We start from the raw sequence: 18,226 nt of genomic DNA, 5'->3' as shown, positions 1-18,226 counted from the left end.
TTCTATCTCTCTCTAACTCTCTTTATATTCCTCTTTTTCTCCCCCCCCCCCTCCTCTCTCTCTCTCTCTCTCTCTCTCTCTCTATTTATATGATTCTCTCTCTCTCTCTGTATCTCTCTTTATATCCCTCTCAATTTTTCCTCTCACTTTCTCTGTCGCCAGACCGATTTCAATTGTTTCAGGTAGTGATAAAGCAAACTAATCCTAGCTTTTATATTTTTCAAAACAGATACAAAACATACACAGAATCAATCTTCACTGCATTGTGAATGACATCGTTTATTATGATGTTCATCTCAGAGACCTACCTGTAGATCAGGTTTAACATAATGTTGAATCTAATCCTATCACAATTTCTTTCATAACCCACCCACACAGAGGTGGTAAAGTGTGTTATCGCATTAACACTCTTTTATCTTTTAAGATCTCAATGTCTAGTAAAGGTTTTAGGAGATACATTTCGGTATGAACATTTCTTTTGGAAAGGGTGATTGGAACCTCTTAAACCTTTCACTTTTACAGTTTGTCTAAAAAACACACATTTGTCAAGATGATACTTGCATCACTCTTTCCCAAAGTATTATAGTGTATTTTTTTATATGGGCATAATGTTGAATAAAGACCCCATTGCATAAAACTTACTAATGATGGTAACTTCCATGGGAGCCTTGATTTGAGCGGCTGTTGAGTGATGTTGCCATGGTAGTTAAAAAATTGATGGCCAGTTTGCCATCAATGGTAAGTTTTATGCAATGAGCCCTGGGTCAGACCTTACTGGATATCTAAAACAAAAATATTATAATCATTCCCAAATCACTCCTCTGTTTTTTATGTGAAAAAAGAATTGGAAATCACTGTTTTATAAGTGTCATCAAAAGTATTGCACTTCAAATTTCTTATTCCACTCAAATAAGTTAGTGTGCATAGGACCTTTGTTGTGTGTGGCAGCTTTTTCCATCCTCACTTTTCACTCATTTCATACACGAAAATTGCTGTGGTTAAACTGGGGCCGTTTGCCACAGCATATGTGAACGTGCCCTTATGTTCTTCCTCTTGCATCTTGATATATCGAGGAATTCACTTCATAGGAGTTCACATATGATGTCCTGTTATAACCTTCCCATTGCTTCTTGGTATATGGTGGAATTCATAGGAGTTCACATATGATGTCCTGTTATAACCTTCCCATTGCTTCTTGGTATATGGTGGGATTCATAGGAGTTCACATATGATGTCCTGTTATAACCTTCCCATTGCTTCTTGGTATATGGTGGGATTCATAGGAGTTCACATATGATGTCCTGTTATAACCTTCCCATTGCTTCTTGGTATATGGTGGAATTCATAGGAGTTCGCATATGATGTCCTGTTATAATCTTCCTCTTGCATCTCGGTATATGAAGGAACTCATAGAAGTTCATATAAGATGTCCTGTTATAATCTCCCTTCTGCTTCTTGAAGTATGAAAGAGTTAAGGACAAAGACTGTTTTATCCGTCTGCAATTCACTCTGTTCTAACCTGTGGATGCATAAAAATAATATGAATAAAAAGAAAATCATGAATTAATACCAGAAAAAAGAAAGAAATAAAAAGAGCATTAATTCATAAACTGCCAGTTTTAAGATAAAAGGATCATATAATCCATTCCTGGGTATTCCTGATAAGATAATGTATTTCATATTTCTTTTCACTTTTTTATCTTGCGACAATGGCTTAACCATGAATTTTTTATATATATTAGTTAAATTTTAATAATTCAGGATGAAATGCTATATTTTAATCCTAGAAAAATAATCTGATAATCACCGCAACCCAAACACTAACCCTACATCTTCAATGATATAAAGCCTGGAGCAAATATCACAAGAATTACAAAGGACAGCTGATCCAATATTTCTTCCTGGCTTTATTTGGTAAAAGATAAAGGTTAGGGATTGGATAGCCGTTGGGTTTTGGGCTAGGTTTTCAGTTATGATTACTGATGGGTATCCTGTCTTGCTCAGGGGTACATTTTGGAATTCAGTTGCTATAGGAATCATCCAGTATAACATGCAAACTTATTATGCCATATTTTCTGTCTACTTTAGTTTGGTATCCCAACAAGACCACTGCACAGAGGAGAGATTGTTTTCAACCCAGTTTAGGGACCCTTTGATATGAATGTTAATGGAACTGAACTCACTTAGCTATCCTTCCTTTGTATTTCTGGAGTTGTTCTTTCTCTAGCTGTGTCATCGTCTTCTCGATCTCTTCTAGCTGAGCAGGTTCTGCTCCTGATCCTTGCATGGAGGCTGTGATGGCCTCCACCTTCTGCTCCTTCTCAATCAATCGTCTGCATTAATAAAAAAGACATTCTTAAATGTCTCTACGTTGCCAATTTTCCTGTGCCCATATTCACTGGATTATTATTTACCTTTTGCCACAATTTGAGAATTATTTTCACTGATCTTGAAGGGGGAAAACATTTTCCTCTACATTACTAATTTACAATTATATGTATGAAATAAATCAAGATGCTAAATTGACATTTGACCTTTGAACTGTTCATACCCCATTCACACCAACAAGACAGACACCATACCAACAACTGACCCCCCCCCCAAAAAAAAAAAATAAATAAATAAATAAATAAATAAAATAAAATAATAATAATAATAATAATAATAACAATAATAATAATAATAATATCAATAATAATAATAATAATAATAATGATAATGATAATGATAATTATAATGATAATGATGATAATGATAATGATAATGATAATGATAATAATAATAATAATAATAAATTAATAAATTAATTAATAATAATAATAATAATAATAATGAATAAATAAATAAATAAATACATTGCCGGTACCCAGGGATGCCAACCTTTCAGAGCACAAATCCGTAATCATAAGGCTAAAAATCTGTAATTTGGAGACAAAATCCGTAATTTTCTGCGCGACGCAAATTTTTCTGCACGCTGGCAAGCGCAGCTCCCGCAGGCAAGCGCGATAGCACAACAAGTTAAATAAAAGTAACATACCTGTTCATTAGTTGGTGTTACACGATGCATTTCCATTTCTTACTGTATTCTTCTTTAAAAGTCTGTAACTTCTTGCCACGCTTCTTAGTTGTGGAAGACATGATGATTGATATCTAAATCCAACCAACATGAGTTCAGATTGTCGACGAAAATCGACGAACGCTGTGACAGCCTGTGAGAAATCCGACAGTGTACACGGCGCTAGCGTAGCGAGGCCTGGCGCTGGGCGGGCGGTAGCGGCGCGGCCAAGAGAGGTATTTCACCCGGCCCCCGCTCGCGAAGCACATGTTGTATGCACATGTATGCACTGAAAGGGGTGTGCTAGATAACAAATTTTCCAATCGGAAGCCCTGTGGGATTTCTATGCATGGATTCAAGGATGGCTGCGCTGCAATAGTCAAAAGTACGTGCTAAACCTTAAACGTGCTAAACCTTAAAGTGCTAATTTTGAAAATCGGCAAAATCTGCAAAATCCGGAATTTACGGTATGAAATCGTACCGCCCGTAATCGGCCGATTTCCCGTAGAAATTACGGGAAATCCGTACTAGTTGGCATCTCTGGGTACCCCAAAAGGATATAAATCTGTCGGTCTGGAATCGATAGTCAGTGACTGGGGTATTACTTACAAATCTTATCAGGCTACCAAGTTTGCTACAAAGTTTGAAGTTCATGCCTCTGGTCATTCTTTTTACTCCATTAAAGATGATGCATACCAGTACAAATCATAAGTTTTTCCATCAAAGAGGTCATTAGAAATTGAAAAAAAATTAAAATAGCACAGTAGATACACCTGCCACTAAGCAGGCTTTAAACCTTTTTGTGATACAGGGTACCGTTACTTCATTTTTTTTATTAAACCTTCTGCTCAATCAAATTTAATGGATAAAAATGGTCATAGTCTGATGCAAAATAATCCTGGAGAGTTCCACAAAGATTAAGATCGACTTAGGTTGGACTGTGGCAGGGCCTCAAGCATAGTGTATTTGAGGAGGAATACTGAATCATGCCGGAATGGGAATTGCTAGACTTGCTTGTTTCAGCCATCTTATAATTGCAACTTGTCGTCAGATTGATCACAACTTTCATAAAACATCCCTAACAATTTGCACATCAAAAAGTTTTCGTAATTTGGGACTTCATATGTACATATTTTTATTCTTCAGGTTGTCTACCAGATCGTGCCTGAACGAGGAGGGTTCAGTCTATCTGCCAGTGAGACTCACTTGTTTTCAGCCGATTCAAAATGGCGTCTTGTCATGAGGTTGATCAAGGACTTATAACACCTCTCTGCCAGCATAAAGGTCACCTGACCAAGCTCAACGGTGAAGAGGTAGAAGGTCCTTGACGGGGCGTGATCAGGCGTACGAGGAATCTCTTGAACGGTTATAAAATTCTCAGCAAACATCTGATACACAAGCTCCTTGGCTTCTTTGGCAGGAATTAAAGCAAAGTTTTCAATCTGAAATACAAATAATATTAAACTGTATCAGATTTTTGAATTATATTAAATGTAATTGTATTAACTGGGCCCCTCTTATAAACAGTTATGAGAGATCTGGATTGATAAAAAGTCCTCCAATCAACTTGCAAAACTCCTATCTTTCAATATTCTTTCATTCTTTAATCATAATTTTATTTAATTACAAAAATGCCTTTTCCCTCATAGTGCGGTATGGTATGTAATCCTGTAGGATTTTTTTGCCAAAGTTGATTTTTTGTTTGTTGCTGTTTTGGCTTCAAAAGGGTCCCAATTGGCCAAAAATGATGGGGATCAAATTTTCAGACCCCTCCTTCATTTCCTGGGGGGTCCATATTGGGCGCCAAAATGGCATATATAACGCGCAATAGGGAAATTTGGTGTCTTCGGGAAAATTTGAACCCCATCAATTTCTAATAGCTTGGACCCCAATGAATCCAAAAATGCAAAAAAAAAATCAACTTAATTTGGCACAAAAATCCTACAGGAGCCGTTTCAGTGACATACCGTACCACACTATCAGGGCAGTAATTAAGATACACAAATATTTTGGAGAGCATGTTCTTAAAATCACTCAGTCATAACTATTTTCACTCTGACATTTCTTTTAGTCAATTTTTTCTGTTGGAACAACTAATATGAATGTTGGAAAGTGTTCAAGGCACTCAAATGTTACCCTAACTACCGTATTTGCCGGCGTAAAGGCCGCAGTATTTTTGGAAGAGAAAATATAAAAAAGTCGGGGTGCGGCCTTTACGACGAAAGAGTAAAAAAAAAAAAAACGAAAGTCAAAACCAACACGAATTTGCACGTACAGTAAACAGTAAATACAGTAAAATAACAATACCACTATGGTACAGGACATTTCCAAACATCTTACCGACAATTTTATCTTGCATTGTTGACATGAAGATGAAAATAAACATCCTAACACAACATTTGCCGATAGATCTTGATCTAAGTTCGTGCCAATGCATTGCAAAGGTAAAGGAAGGGACAGTCAACGGAGCTGCCGCGAACATCCATCCGAAGTCGCCATTTTGTTTTTCCATTTCATGCAGTTTCGCATTACACCCTACATTGTGGTAGGGGTATATCGGACACCAAATCTGCCAGCGATCACTTTTTTAGCTAAACTTCCGGTAAATTATAAGAATATGGATGAATTTGGTATCAGTTTGTAAAAAAAATACAGTGTTTTCGAGAAAATTATAATTATTTTGTTTTGTCCGTTTGTTTTTTCAAAGTTAGGGGTGCGGCCTATGCGGCGGTGCGGCCTTATCGCCGGCAAATACGGTAGCTCTAGTTTTAGCTACATGTAGGTTCTTCCCGGAACCCATTTAACACCTGAGTGGAGAGTGGCAAATATAGGTTAATGTCTTTAAAAGGGATATATGGCTCAACCCACAACCTTCACATCTCCAGTCAAATGATTAAACCACTCGACTAAAACACCTCCCACTAAAGAAATTGAATATATATATACTTTTAAAAAATCACCTGCTTTTGCTCCAAATATTTCTTCTTGAGAAGTGTCTTGAAGATGCGGAAGCTCTTGGAGCCGAATCTCTCCTGGACCACAGACTCTATGTTTGCTGTACAAATGACCCGAGAAGCCTGCTCCAAGTCTATCTCATACATTCCACCGCCTGCATCTCCATACTTCTTTACTATCATCGTCTGACGAAAGGGAGATCAAGAAAAAAGGAAAAGTATAAACAGAAAGCAATGAAAAGTAAGCATTCATCTGTTGGTTTTTTTTTATTCTAGAATATATAAGTACACAACTGACTGATGGGACAGACTTATTTTGTTATTTTTGCTGCTATTGTTATTATTACTATCATTATTACTACAACTACATATACTACTACTACTATTACTACTACTACTCCTACTACTACTACTAGCATTATATCATCATCTTTACTACTCTGGTGGCAATGTTACCAAATGGCTATATGGAGTAGAAAATGACTGAACTTTAATAATATGAATTTCTTTTTTGATAATATCAAAAAAGATATTCATAAGAAGCAAATATGTAACAGCAATAGTTCACAGACTCACACCTAGCCGTGGGTTATCACTTTTTGATTGATTTATTTATTTCTGATATTTATACAGGGTGACACATATCACCAATTTGGTAGTCTTCCATGAGGCCCTGTTTGGTAAGAATAAAACAAATAACAGTAGCGAAAACAAAATACCTGGTAGATAAACACAAGCATATAAACAGGTAATATACAAATTAATTGGTATCCTCATGAAATAACTGACCATTTAAGAAATTATCCTTCATCATTTCCAAGATATATGTGAACCTCTTCCACAGTAGGTATGGCAGGAAAGAATAATGCACACAACTCATTTTATAATTTCATTTATATACCAAATGACAAGATATTAGGCCTCTGATTGGTCAGAAAAATTTCATGTCACAGTTAAATCTATAGCTCCTCTATGATCTTAAAACAGAACAAGACTCCTGGTCTCAGAGTACAGTAACATTTTAAGATCACTTTGAGCAATAGTTTTAACCATGTGCCTCAAAACAGTCACTATCTGTATAACATTGTTTCAAATGGAGTATGTTACAAATGACCTACCTGGTCATCAAGCAATAGTTTCATGTATTGTTCTAGCTGCCTGTTTTCCAGTTTCTTAGGCATCTGTCTTGCAATATCATGGAACGAGAGAGGCTTAGTTTCCCGCGCCATAAAGTCTGTAGTCAGTTCACTCATTCTCAGCATGGTAGCAACCACATCTCCAGCAGACTGCCAACACAGAGAGGAATTGATTTAATTCATGAAATATGATACTCTTCTGCTTTGGTTCAATAGAGATCACATGTATCCATGTAGGATTATCAAAGATATTGATTGTGGAGAGACGATAGAGGAATAGAAGAAAGCAATAACTTAGAAAGCCTACATGCTTTGGAAGTATCTGTTAGTATAAAAATCTCTTGAATCCTAGCCTTTTTTTAAGGGGAAGCAAATGTTCTGGAATTTTTTCAATTCATATATGCCTTTAACAATGTAACACCACTATTTAATCATAAAACAATTTAAACTTTAAGGATTCACTCTGATTAAAGTATCAATCACCTGAGAGATTTTTGTGTATAGGAAGAATGAACTGTACTAATTCAAAGACATCATTACAATCAAAATATCATTCTGATGGGGCATATATATATATAATGAGCATGTAAATAAAATAAATCATCAGTGCTACAGAGAGTAAATTATATCTAACCTTGTCTATTCTCTGTGTTATAGCCGAGATGATATCTTGATCTCTGAAATAACGATGAAAACGTTCAAAATTCACTTTCCAGTAGATTCCATCATCAAGAGGCACCTACACAAAACCATGAAAGAAAATATATTAATATTCTACAACACATGTGGTTAGACTCTCAAGGTCAGTATTACTACTAATTCTACTAATAATAATACTACTAGTAAAGGATTTCCTGTCCATTTTAATGACATTGCTTTTAAAAATGTTTCCAGTTTTACAAATCTGAGATGCATGGTCCTACATGTTATCAGTGTCTGTGATATTATGTAATATTGAAGCCCTAACAAAGTTGCGCTTCAAAATGATCATGAAGTGCCTAAAAAAAGAAAAATCGTTGAGTGACCGGTTTTACCATACTCATTTTCCCCAATAGACTGCAGCGTTATAGAAACTGTTGGGAAATATCGGGATAATCAGACAGGCGATTGGCTTGTAAAGGACATGGGATTCCTGACTGACCAAAAGGTTTATAACTATGATTGCAGCATGGGCTTAATCTAGGATGTTGTTTAGAATCTGAGACAAAGATACCCAATCCCATTAACAATTTTTCTCACAATTTCATGGTGCACTTCAATTTCATCCCGAGAATCTGGCAAGGTGCAAATGTCAAAGTTGATTTTGTTATTTATAATTCACTTTAATCAATGGTCAATCAACTTTAGCATCTGTCCATTCAATTTTGTCAGACTTCATTCAAATTCGTCTTACCTGACGGTTCGCTGCAGAATGAAATGATAAAATTGTCTTTGTGCACTTCACGTTTGTTTCATTCAAATTAGTCAAAATTGGCAAAATTAGGAAAAATTGATTTGTGCAATGGTAGGTTGGCAGCGAGAGATGATGAATTTGATTTGACGTGGTTGCAATTGGATTCATATTGATGAAATTAAATGGACAAAGAAGAAATTAACATGGTGATGTGCAAGATCACAAAGTTTCGGAACGAAATTGAATAAAGAAAATATAAAATTGAATGAAACTAGATGGAACTTTGACTGCGCGCAGTCGAAATGATGCCTCCGTCATAGAGCAATTTTACAAACCAAAACAGAAGAAATTTTTCAAATTCAAGTTCAATTGTAATCCATTAACAGGTTCTCAGAATATCGTGATTACAAGCAATTTCTCATATACATAAATGACCCTTTGATCTTTGACCACAAGACCCTAACATCTACTCAGTTCATTGGCTCTGCAAGATGTCCCGAGTTAAATAGTCATCCATCTGTCAGTTCTAATGAGAATGCGTTCACAAGCTATTTTTGCATACATAATGAGCACATGACCTTTGACCTCATGACCCAAGAATCTACTCAGTTCATTGGCTCTGCAAGATACATACATGATCTAAGTTTGGGAGGAATCCATCAATCTGTTCTAATGATAATGCGATCACAAGCTATTTTTGCATGCATAATGAGCCGCACGACCTTTGACCTTGACCTCATGACCCCCCAATTTAATCAGTTCATCGGCTCTGCAAGTAACATACATGACCTAAGTTTGGCAGGAATCCATCAATCGGTTCTTGAGATAACGCGATCACGAGCTGTTTCAGCATACATAATGAGCCCTTTGACCTTTGACCTCGTGACCCCAAAATCTAATCAGTTCATCAGCTCTGCAAGATACATACATGACCAAAGTTTGGCAGGAATCCATCAATCAGTTCTTCAGATAACGCGATCACGAGCTGTTTTTGCATACATAATGAGCCCTGTGACCTTTGACCTCGTGACCCCAAAATCTAATCAGTTCATCGGCTCTGCAAGATACATACATGACCAATGTTTGGCAGGAATCCATCAATCGGTTCTTCAGATAATGCGATCACGAGAACGGGACGTACGGACGTACGGACGGACGGACGGACAACCCGAAAACATAATGCCTCCGGCTACTTCGTAACGGAGGCATAAAAAGGGTTGAAATGGACAGGAAATCTATATTACTACTACCTGTTGAATATGTAAAATAATGCGAGTTAATGCGTAATGAGCCTCTTGTAGACCTGTGTGATATCACAGGGATGTCTTTTGCACACAGCTACTTTTTTTCTGCCCTAATTAGCAATATATGCGCACATGTAAAATGGCTTTCATTTTGCTGCAGCGGATTTTAGAGGCAGTTTACTGAGTCACGTATGAACAAGCATACCTCTTGATCTGGTTCTGATCCTACAGAAGAACTCCTGGCTCTCTTGCTACTTCTTCCACCATCATTCAAAGGCCTCTTCCTTTTTCCTGTTACTAATAAAACAAATCACAAATCAATCAATCAATCAAATGATATTTGATATAGCGGCTAGAGCGCCTTTTCCTTGCGGTTACAAAGCACTGTACACACCGCTCCACAATGTTTGGGCCACTTATAAACAACTGTTTGTGAAAAAGAGAAAACAAATGACACTTTTAGAATTGCCTGTCATTTTTTAGAGTAGGTAGTAGATATGAGAATACATGTACGTACCATTCCAAAGCTTTGGAACAACCTACCACTAGACCTAATAAAAGCCTTATCTGTTGCTGTCTTCACAGTTTTGTTGAAGACGCATTTGTTTTCAGAAGCTTTTGAGTAGCTTTTGGTGGTGCGTTCGCAAAGTAGCACTGTTAGGATTTTTTTTACCATCACACTGCCGTTATATGAATTGATCTATATGTACATACTGAATATTTATCTCAAAACTTGTTTTATACCAAATACCATGGTTGGTTACACAAAGGTCAGCTTAGGTAACTTGCTCTAAACCCCCTTGCACCAACTGAGAAGGTATTAGTAGGAGATAGAAAAAGAAGCAAGAAAGAGTTTTTATCCATCAATTTGTTTTAAATCAAATCAAGCTCCAGTTAAATTATAAGGATTCTTTCCAAATGTGTACGACAACATGGTGTATATTGCCAAAAATGATGGAAGCTGATCGAATCATTACATCATTATTAAGTATTTGGCATTATCTATGCTTGGGAGGCAAAAAGGGAACTGAATCACTGTAACCCTCTGGTCTCTCCTCCTAACTGATTTGGGGTATGCAGGTAGACTACTACACCGGGGGTTTCCCCCTACTCTTACACGAATAGTGCAGTGGGTTCTTATCGTGCAGAGGTTGTAAAGCTGCCCTTCAAGGGGCCTCCATTTAACCCTTTGCTTACCGGAACCTGGTGGTCCCTGTGTTAAGCCTATGGGACCTATAAAATTGAGTGGTCAAAGGGTTAACTATCCGAGCATCACCTATGATAGAAACATTTTTTTCTTTATTTGTTCTCACCTCCTGCAGTCTCTGGTATCCTATACAGGTCAGCATCGGAGACAGAAAGGTGAGGAATAAGAGGAATTACTTTGCTCTCTTCATCATCTTCAGCACTCCATGATGGTAACCTTTGCAAGAAGTGTGTATTGACAAGGTCAATGAACTTATCTTTGATTGCTGAGGGTTCCAGCTGATTTCCTAAAAAGCAGACAAAAAGCACAAATAATGTTAAAGGATAGTAGGATACCCTAACTTCTTCAAAACAATTTCTTATGTATCCTAGTTTCACTTATTATTTTTTAAATCAAGAATATCTTAAAATAAAACAAAATTGAAATATCTGTTCACACATATGCAAAATTAGGTGTTTTGGCTGTATCAGCATCATGAGCGCTCCAAAGAATATCTTAAGGAAAATTTTAAAAGATCTAAAATGAACCCTGCCTATAGCAGTATCTGTATTATATGTCAAAATTATGTTTGTATTTGAAATGTTTCTCTCAGCATCTTTGCATCTCTATTTTAATTTTGTTTTCCCCTCCACAATTCCAGAAGACAGTGTGAACACCAGAGACCCCTTTCACAAAGGGTTTTGACAACTGACAAAAATCAGTGACAAATCTGCTGATAACCAATCAGAAGCAAGGATTTCACTAGCTTATAACAAAAAAATGTCATTTGTAACTGGTGACAAGTTTTGTGAAATGGGGCCCAGTTTACTCAAGGTTGCATACATCTAACATTGATGAGTCAGAATAAAACTCAACAAAAAAAGAAAGTGGACTCTATTTATAATTAAGATTTTCAAATAAATATTCAAAGGCATTAGGTAGCTTTGCCTCTGATTCTGAACAAAATCCTGGATTTAGCTCATGCTGCAATAACAATTGAACCCTTAGGTCAGAAATGAGTCTCATGACTTTTACAAGCAAATCACATATTTCATTAACAAGATATTTATGATTGGAATTAGAAATTTTTCAACAGTTTTTATTACACTACTGTCTATTTGGGAAAATGAGTATGCCATGGTAAAACCAGTCACTCAAAGATTTTACCTTTTTGAAGCACTTCACGATCATTTTGAACTTTGAAGCACAATTTTTTAGGGCTTCAATATTACACTATATCACAGACACTGATAACATAAAGGGCCATGCATCTCAGATTTTTAAAACTGGAACTTATGTTTGATATATCAAAACAAACAAAGATGAATCCTCTTTAAGATGATATTTTATTGGAATCATACCATCCACGTATGACTGAGCACAGCCATTCAACAATATGGAGTCTCTGAAAAAAATATGCAACTGAAAAATGGGACATCTGGCCATGTTGATGAGCATTTCCCTCTTGTCGGGTTAAATCAAAACTATTAAAAACAAAATCACAAGAAACATAAAAAGGAAAGGCATCTTGACCATACTATGCAGTCTTGAAATTACAGTCGACATCAAGAGATCAATTCTCCTCATCATTTCTCGCTCTCTGTTTTCATTGTAGAACTAGAAAATTTTACACATATTTATTTACATTTGAATGGCTGCTTGCTCTATTTTTGCAATTTTCTTAATCAGATAATCTAACCGGTAAATGAATATGCCCATTCAAGCGTGAAAGTTCAAAACTTGATCTCAATGACGTTTGTAGAGTATAAATTTTCCTACAATTTGATATTTATTGTATTCTTATCTATTGACTGCTAATATGACAATTTTGAACTATAAACAGTGTCCATTTTTTTTTTTTTATCAAGTGTATATTTACCTTCCATTGCTTCTTTCAACCTGACCTTGACCTTTTCAACGACATTGCTCATGAGTATCTCCCCATGATGCAACACCTCCTCTACAATCAGCTCTCCAATGTCACCATAGAGAGTCTTGGCACTGTAGATGTAGCGTGGGTAACGAACGAGCAGTAGAGCCTTCTCAACGTCAGCTGTGTACTCCACCATACCACGCTTGTTCAAGCCATATTTCACAATGTTATGCTGGATTAAGACACATAACGCCTTTTTTACCTGTATTTGGGTGAAAGAGACAAAGTTCATGATTTGGCATCATATAATGTTTTCACATTCTATATTCTAGATCTTTTTAATTTAATTCAGTTTAGTGACTTAAATTTATTATCATGTTTATTTGATAGACGTCTATTTTCCCATTGCATCATTTTGTTGCCAAATTGTGAAAGTATTCATAAATTGAAAATATCGACCTAGAGTAGACCGTACATCAAAATACAAATAGTGACTTGAAGAAGCACTGAAATGTTTGTATTTTTATGTTTGTACTAAGGCTGTGCACAACAGTGTAATGAGGTACCCGAGTACACTCCCAGGCTCACAAGCGAATACTCGAATATTCGGACGCCATGTTTTTTATAATTTTTTATTTTTTTATTTTTTTTATTTTTTTGCCACTACTATACCACTCGGCAGTTACCCAGGTCCCTCGCCGAAAACGCATGCAATTTTACTTCAAGTTGCAGTTGAAGGCGCCGATTTAATAAGAATAATAGCAGTAAACAATGCTGTTTTAAAAACCAAAGATGGCAGAATAATCCATTTTCCTCCAAGTCCAAACAGAAATCTGGACATTTGGTCCCAGTTTCTGAAAGGTGAGTTTGACAGTGCTTGAGTTGGGAAACATTTTTACCGACGGTACCATGCCAGCGGTCGCCGCTCTCCCTGGCACGGGTAAGCGTGGGCCTGGACATTTTTTTTTTTTTTTTTGCGGCCGAATATTCGGGTACGAGAAATCGTACCCGGGTAGTTGTCAACCGTGCGGGTACTCGAGCATTCGACTACCCGTCGCAGCCTTAGTTTGTACTTTACCCACACTGGTACTGTATAACTAAACAGTATGGTTCGAAGTACTTAAAGGAAACCTCACAACAAAGAATAAGTGTAAAATCCTAGCTGAATGGGTACAAATTATATTTGACTAAAAACTATTTTTGGGTCAAAGTTATATTTGGCGAAAAATATATGACAGGGGAAATTGTAACTAATCCATTCAAAAATACTAACATATTATAGCATATGAAAAATCTATGTATTTATGAGAAGCCTTCATTCCAGAAGAACACCAACTTATTTATGCAATTTATTTGCATTCTGGCGATTGCAGTATAAAGGATTAATAATAATACCAGGTGAATGAAACACCACACACACCTGAAAAGGGAATATCCATAAATTTAAATACATAAAAAAGTCATGTAATTAAACGATGCATGTCAAGTTATCAAGAAATTTACTGAGAATGTTTACATTATTCTTGTTTTATAACTCTCTCAGTCTTACGAGTCATACACTTTGGAGGGGAATCTTGTATTAATGGGCAAGAATACCACAAGAATACTAGTTTCAATTTTACTACAACTTTGTACAAGAATACATCTCTGTCTCTCACTTAGACTTAGTCGTCTCATTCAGTCATTGCATTGACAGACACAGACCGAATTTTCTGTCTCTTTCGTTCGTTAGCCTCTTATTGGGGTAGGGTCGGCCGGCTCTCTCTTTAGAGACGGAAACCGTCTATACACATTCCCTTGATAACGCCACGGCCATTTCAGGTCGTAGCGTTTTGCCCCCAAAATGTCATTTTACCTCGTGTATATTCAAATGTAAATTAGGCCTAGGCTATAATACATCGGTTCCACTTACTAACTTGACTGAAATAATCCGTTTAATGGTCCCTTTTAAGGAAATTATGGGTCAAAATCGACATCCATGTTGAAAATCTTGCAAGCCGTGTTAAACTCTCGCTGCCGGAGTCATCTAAATCAATCTCATCCCTTCTAGTCTACGCCGAAGGCAAAATGATTATGAAGGAAAAACTGTGCGCCATCTACACGTTCGTAATGGCGTTATCACAGTTTTTCCTTCATAATTATTTTTGCCTTCGGCGTAGACTAGAAGGGATGAGATTGATTTAGATGACTCCGGCAGCGAGAGTTTAACACGGCTTGCAAGATTTTCAACATGAATGTCGATTTTGACCCATAATTTCCTTAAAAGGGACCATTAAACGGATTATTTCAATCAAGTTAGTAAGTGGAACCGATGTATTATAGCCTAGGCCTAATTTACATTTGAATATACACGAGGTAAAATGACATTTTGGGGGATTTTGGGGGCAAAACGCTATGACCTGAAATGGCCGTGGCGTTATCAAGGAAATGTGTATAGACGGTTTCCGTCTCTAAAGAGAGAGCCGGCCGACCCTACCCCAATAAGAGGCTAACGAACGAAAGAGACAGAAAATTCGGTCTATGACAGACACTGATCTCATTCAGTCTCAGGCTGCGTTCATGCTTAAATTTTGAAGGCAGAATGAGCGATCTGAAACGCTCATCGTAAACGCTCATCGTGATCGCAGTTCCACGATGTACTGTTCATGCTTACTTCTCTGGCTCCCCCAGGCAATTCTCAGTGTGTGGCCTTAATTGGTCTTCCAGCTGGATTCGCAAACCTTCACTGTGCATGCTACGTAGACCCACTAGAGGTCAGTGCGTTGACCCCATTTAAACGCATTTACAAATTGTAAACGCATCTTTTTGTGAGTTTACGATCGGCGATCGTGATCGCCGTTTTTTCGGTGATTCTACAAAAGTGAGCATGAACGCAATCGTGTTTTAAACTAAACGCGTAACAGATGCCTGATTCTGGCCGTCAAAATCAAGCATGAACGCGCCCTCAGACTCTCTCTCACTTCTCAGTCTCAGCTCAGAATAACTAGCTATTTCTTGGGTTGAGCCATGGGATCCTATTCAGGACCTCATGAATAAGAAGGGGTGCCTCACTGCCCTGCCTCCCACACAATTAGGGCCTAACAGCTGCAGCATGCTCCCCGGCCCCCCCCCCCCTTTTTTTTAAACCTTCACTAACAAAAAAAATTATACGTGGGACTAGACCTAGATCTATACTAATAAAGCCCACTAACAGCCCACCGACCATGTACCTGTTCTGGCTTTTCCTTTACGGTAGACACTACACTCCGGAAATTATTCGATCCATTTTTAAGGAGATGTGTGCAAATTTTCTCCACAACATCTCCGAAATGCTCTTGAACTAGAAGAGAAACCAACTTTAGTTGAAGAGACGACATTATTGCTGAGACTTTCAATGATTTTTTTTTTTACGCAAATCGTATTAACGTCTTTATTGTATGTATGAACGGACAAACGATAAATGAAAAATACATGTGATAATAATTATGTGCGCCAAGCCTGTGTAAATTGAGTGCATGTATTGTTCAATTTGTACCGATTTGAAAACGTGGATTAAGCACTTTATATTTCTAAATGCATTTTATTTTGAAAAATATTTTAAATATATGAATTTTATTTCATTTTGAGGTTCAATCGTAAGATTCGAAGAAGAAAAAAGGTTATTTGTAATTAGTATAAAACCGATCAATACCACAAGTCCACAACGCTTTGTACTTTAATAGACCATTTTCGTAATGTAACCAAATTTAATGCACAAGTGTTTGTGAAGTGCCTCAATACAAATTATTTCATTCACCTGATAAGAATATAGTAATTCAATAGTCAGAATGCAATGCATATATCAAGTGTTACTAGGTAGGTCAAGTCATAATGGTTGTCCAACCTGTCAACAACTAATGTATGCAGTTTGAATAATGTCTATTGAGATACAATTTTTTGTAGCAGATGAATGAAATAATTTGTATTGAGCCACTTCGCAAAGACTTATGCATTAAATTTGGTTACATTACGAAAATGGCCTTATATTGTTCGGCTTTGAATAGAGAGCCCCTTTGACCTACATTACCATTAATTAATTCGAAATATACTAAGCTAAAGCAGATGCGCCCCTTTTCCTTTGTAAGAACTGCCCCTTCTAATAGGTGCTCCTTTATCTTTTGAAAAGTGCACCCCCCCCCCCCATATTTCACTCAGTCTCATAAATATCTCTTTTCCCCTCTGATAAATGCCAATATAAAATCTGATAAGTGCCTCTTTTCCTGCGACAACTTCCCCTTTTCCTTTGCAATAAATGCATGTTCACCGTCATTTCCATAAGTGTCCTTTTTTCTCTGGTGCCCCATTTCAGGTACGAAAAGTACGCCTTACCACCTTTGAGAAGTGCCCCCTTCACCTCTGATGATTACCCTATTCAAATCTGACAGTTGCACATTTTACTTCGACAGTTTTCCTTTGTAACTATTGCCCCCTTTTGCTCGCTAGCTTTGCTCGTTCAAAAATTGATATTCAGGCCATCAAACCCAACTGCAAAGTATAGCAGTATTTTTTACATTGTGTACCACATAAAGAGAGAAACAAATATTGATGTCATCCTTGGTAGCAGGCGCGTACGCAGGGGGGGGTGTTTGGGGGGTTAAACACCCCCCTTTGGTATTTTTACATGTGTAAACCCCCCTAAACAAAAAAAAAATTACCTCCATGGCTGACCTAAGAAAGGTGACCTTACCCCCCCCCCCCAACAGAGCAAAATGTCAAATTTTCAACAAAAAAAAAATGTCCTCTTACCCCCCCCCCCCCCCCCCCCCCCCCCCCACTGAGCGACTTTTCGGCTGGCTGAGTCGTTGCGATTTTTTTTTGGACTCCCTAAAAAAAAAAAGTGTCCGCTTCCCCCCCCCCCCCCCCCCCCCACTGAACGACTTTTTGGCCGGCGCAATTTTCAAATTTTCCTGAGTCGTTGCGAAATTTTGGACCAGATTTTAAAACCCCCCCCCCCTTGAAAAAATCCTGCGTACGCCACTGCTTGGTAGTGTTATCACAATCTTGACAGTGTAATCTAAAAATGGTGTATGTTCACTTTGAAGTTTCCCTTTGGCTTTGTAGGTGCCCCTTTTTTTCCAGAGAGTGCCCTTTTTGTTGGTGCCCCCCACAGTCCACCGCCCCTGGGCTAAAGTTTGAAAATGTTCACCGTCCGTCGGGGCACATGCCTACAAGTTCCTTATAGATTTAATCATAGGGCCAAGATCCAGTGTACAAAGAATGAATGCCTTTTTTTTTTCTTCTTTTTTTTAAATCTCATTTTTGAACCTTTGATTAATCCATGAAATTTGTTTTTCCCTTCCACAGGGTTCTTTATTTTCAAAACAGTATATCCATACATTATATACAAATAATTAAAGCAATAATGTA

At 37.3% G+C, this 18,226-nt stretch overlaps 1 protein-coding gene across 1 annotated transcript; it reads right to left on the bottom strand.

Annotated features, from left to right (window-relative positions):
- Positions 1-254: 254 nt before the first annotated feature.
- LOC594487 (DNA-directed RNA polymerase III subunit RPC3) lies at positions 255-16,252 on the bottom strand. Its single transcript, XM_030976911.1, has 10 exons — positions 16,051-16,252; positions 12,848-13,103; positions 11,096-11,275; positions 9,988-10,079; positions 7,780-7,884; positions 7,128-7,295; positions 6,016-6,195; positions 4,262-4,497; positions 2,184-2,333; positions 255-1,519 (listed from the first exon to the last, which is right to left on the bottom strand). The coding sequence occupies exons 1-10, from the start codon at positions 16,195-16,197 to the stop codon at positions 1,435-1,437; spliced, it is 1,599 nt and encodes a 532-aa protein (XP_030832771.1). The 5' UTR covers positions 16,198-16,252; the 3' UTR covers positions 255-1,434.
- Between the last annotated feature and the right edge of the window lie 1,974 nt (positions 16,253-18,226).

This window comes from Strongylocentrotus purpuratus, unplaced genomic scaffold (assembly GCF_000002235.5).
Source record: "Strongylocentrotus purpuratus isolate Spur 01 unplaced genomic scaffold, Spur_5.0 spur5_scaffold_9, whole genome shotgun sequence".
NCBI lineage: Eukaryota > Metazoa > Echinodermata > Echinoidea > Camarodonta > Strongylocentrotidae > Strongylocentrotus > Strongylocentrotus purpuratus.
Note: the sequence above shows the minus strand (reverse complement) of the source record. Positions and strands in the feature narration are given on the sequence as shown.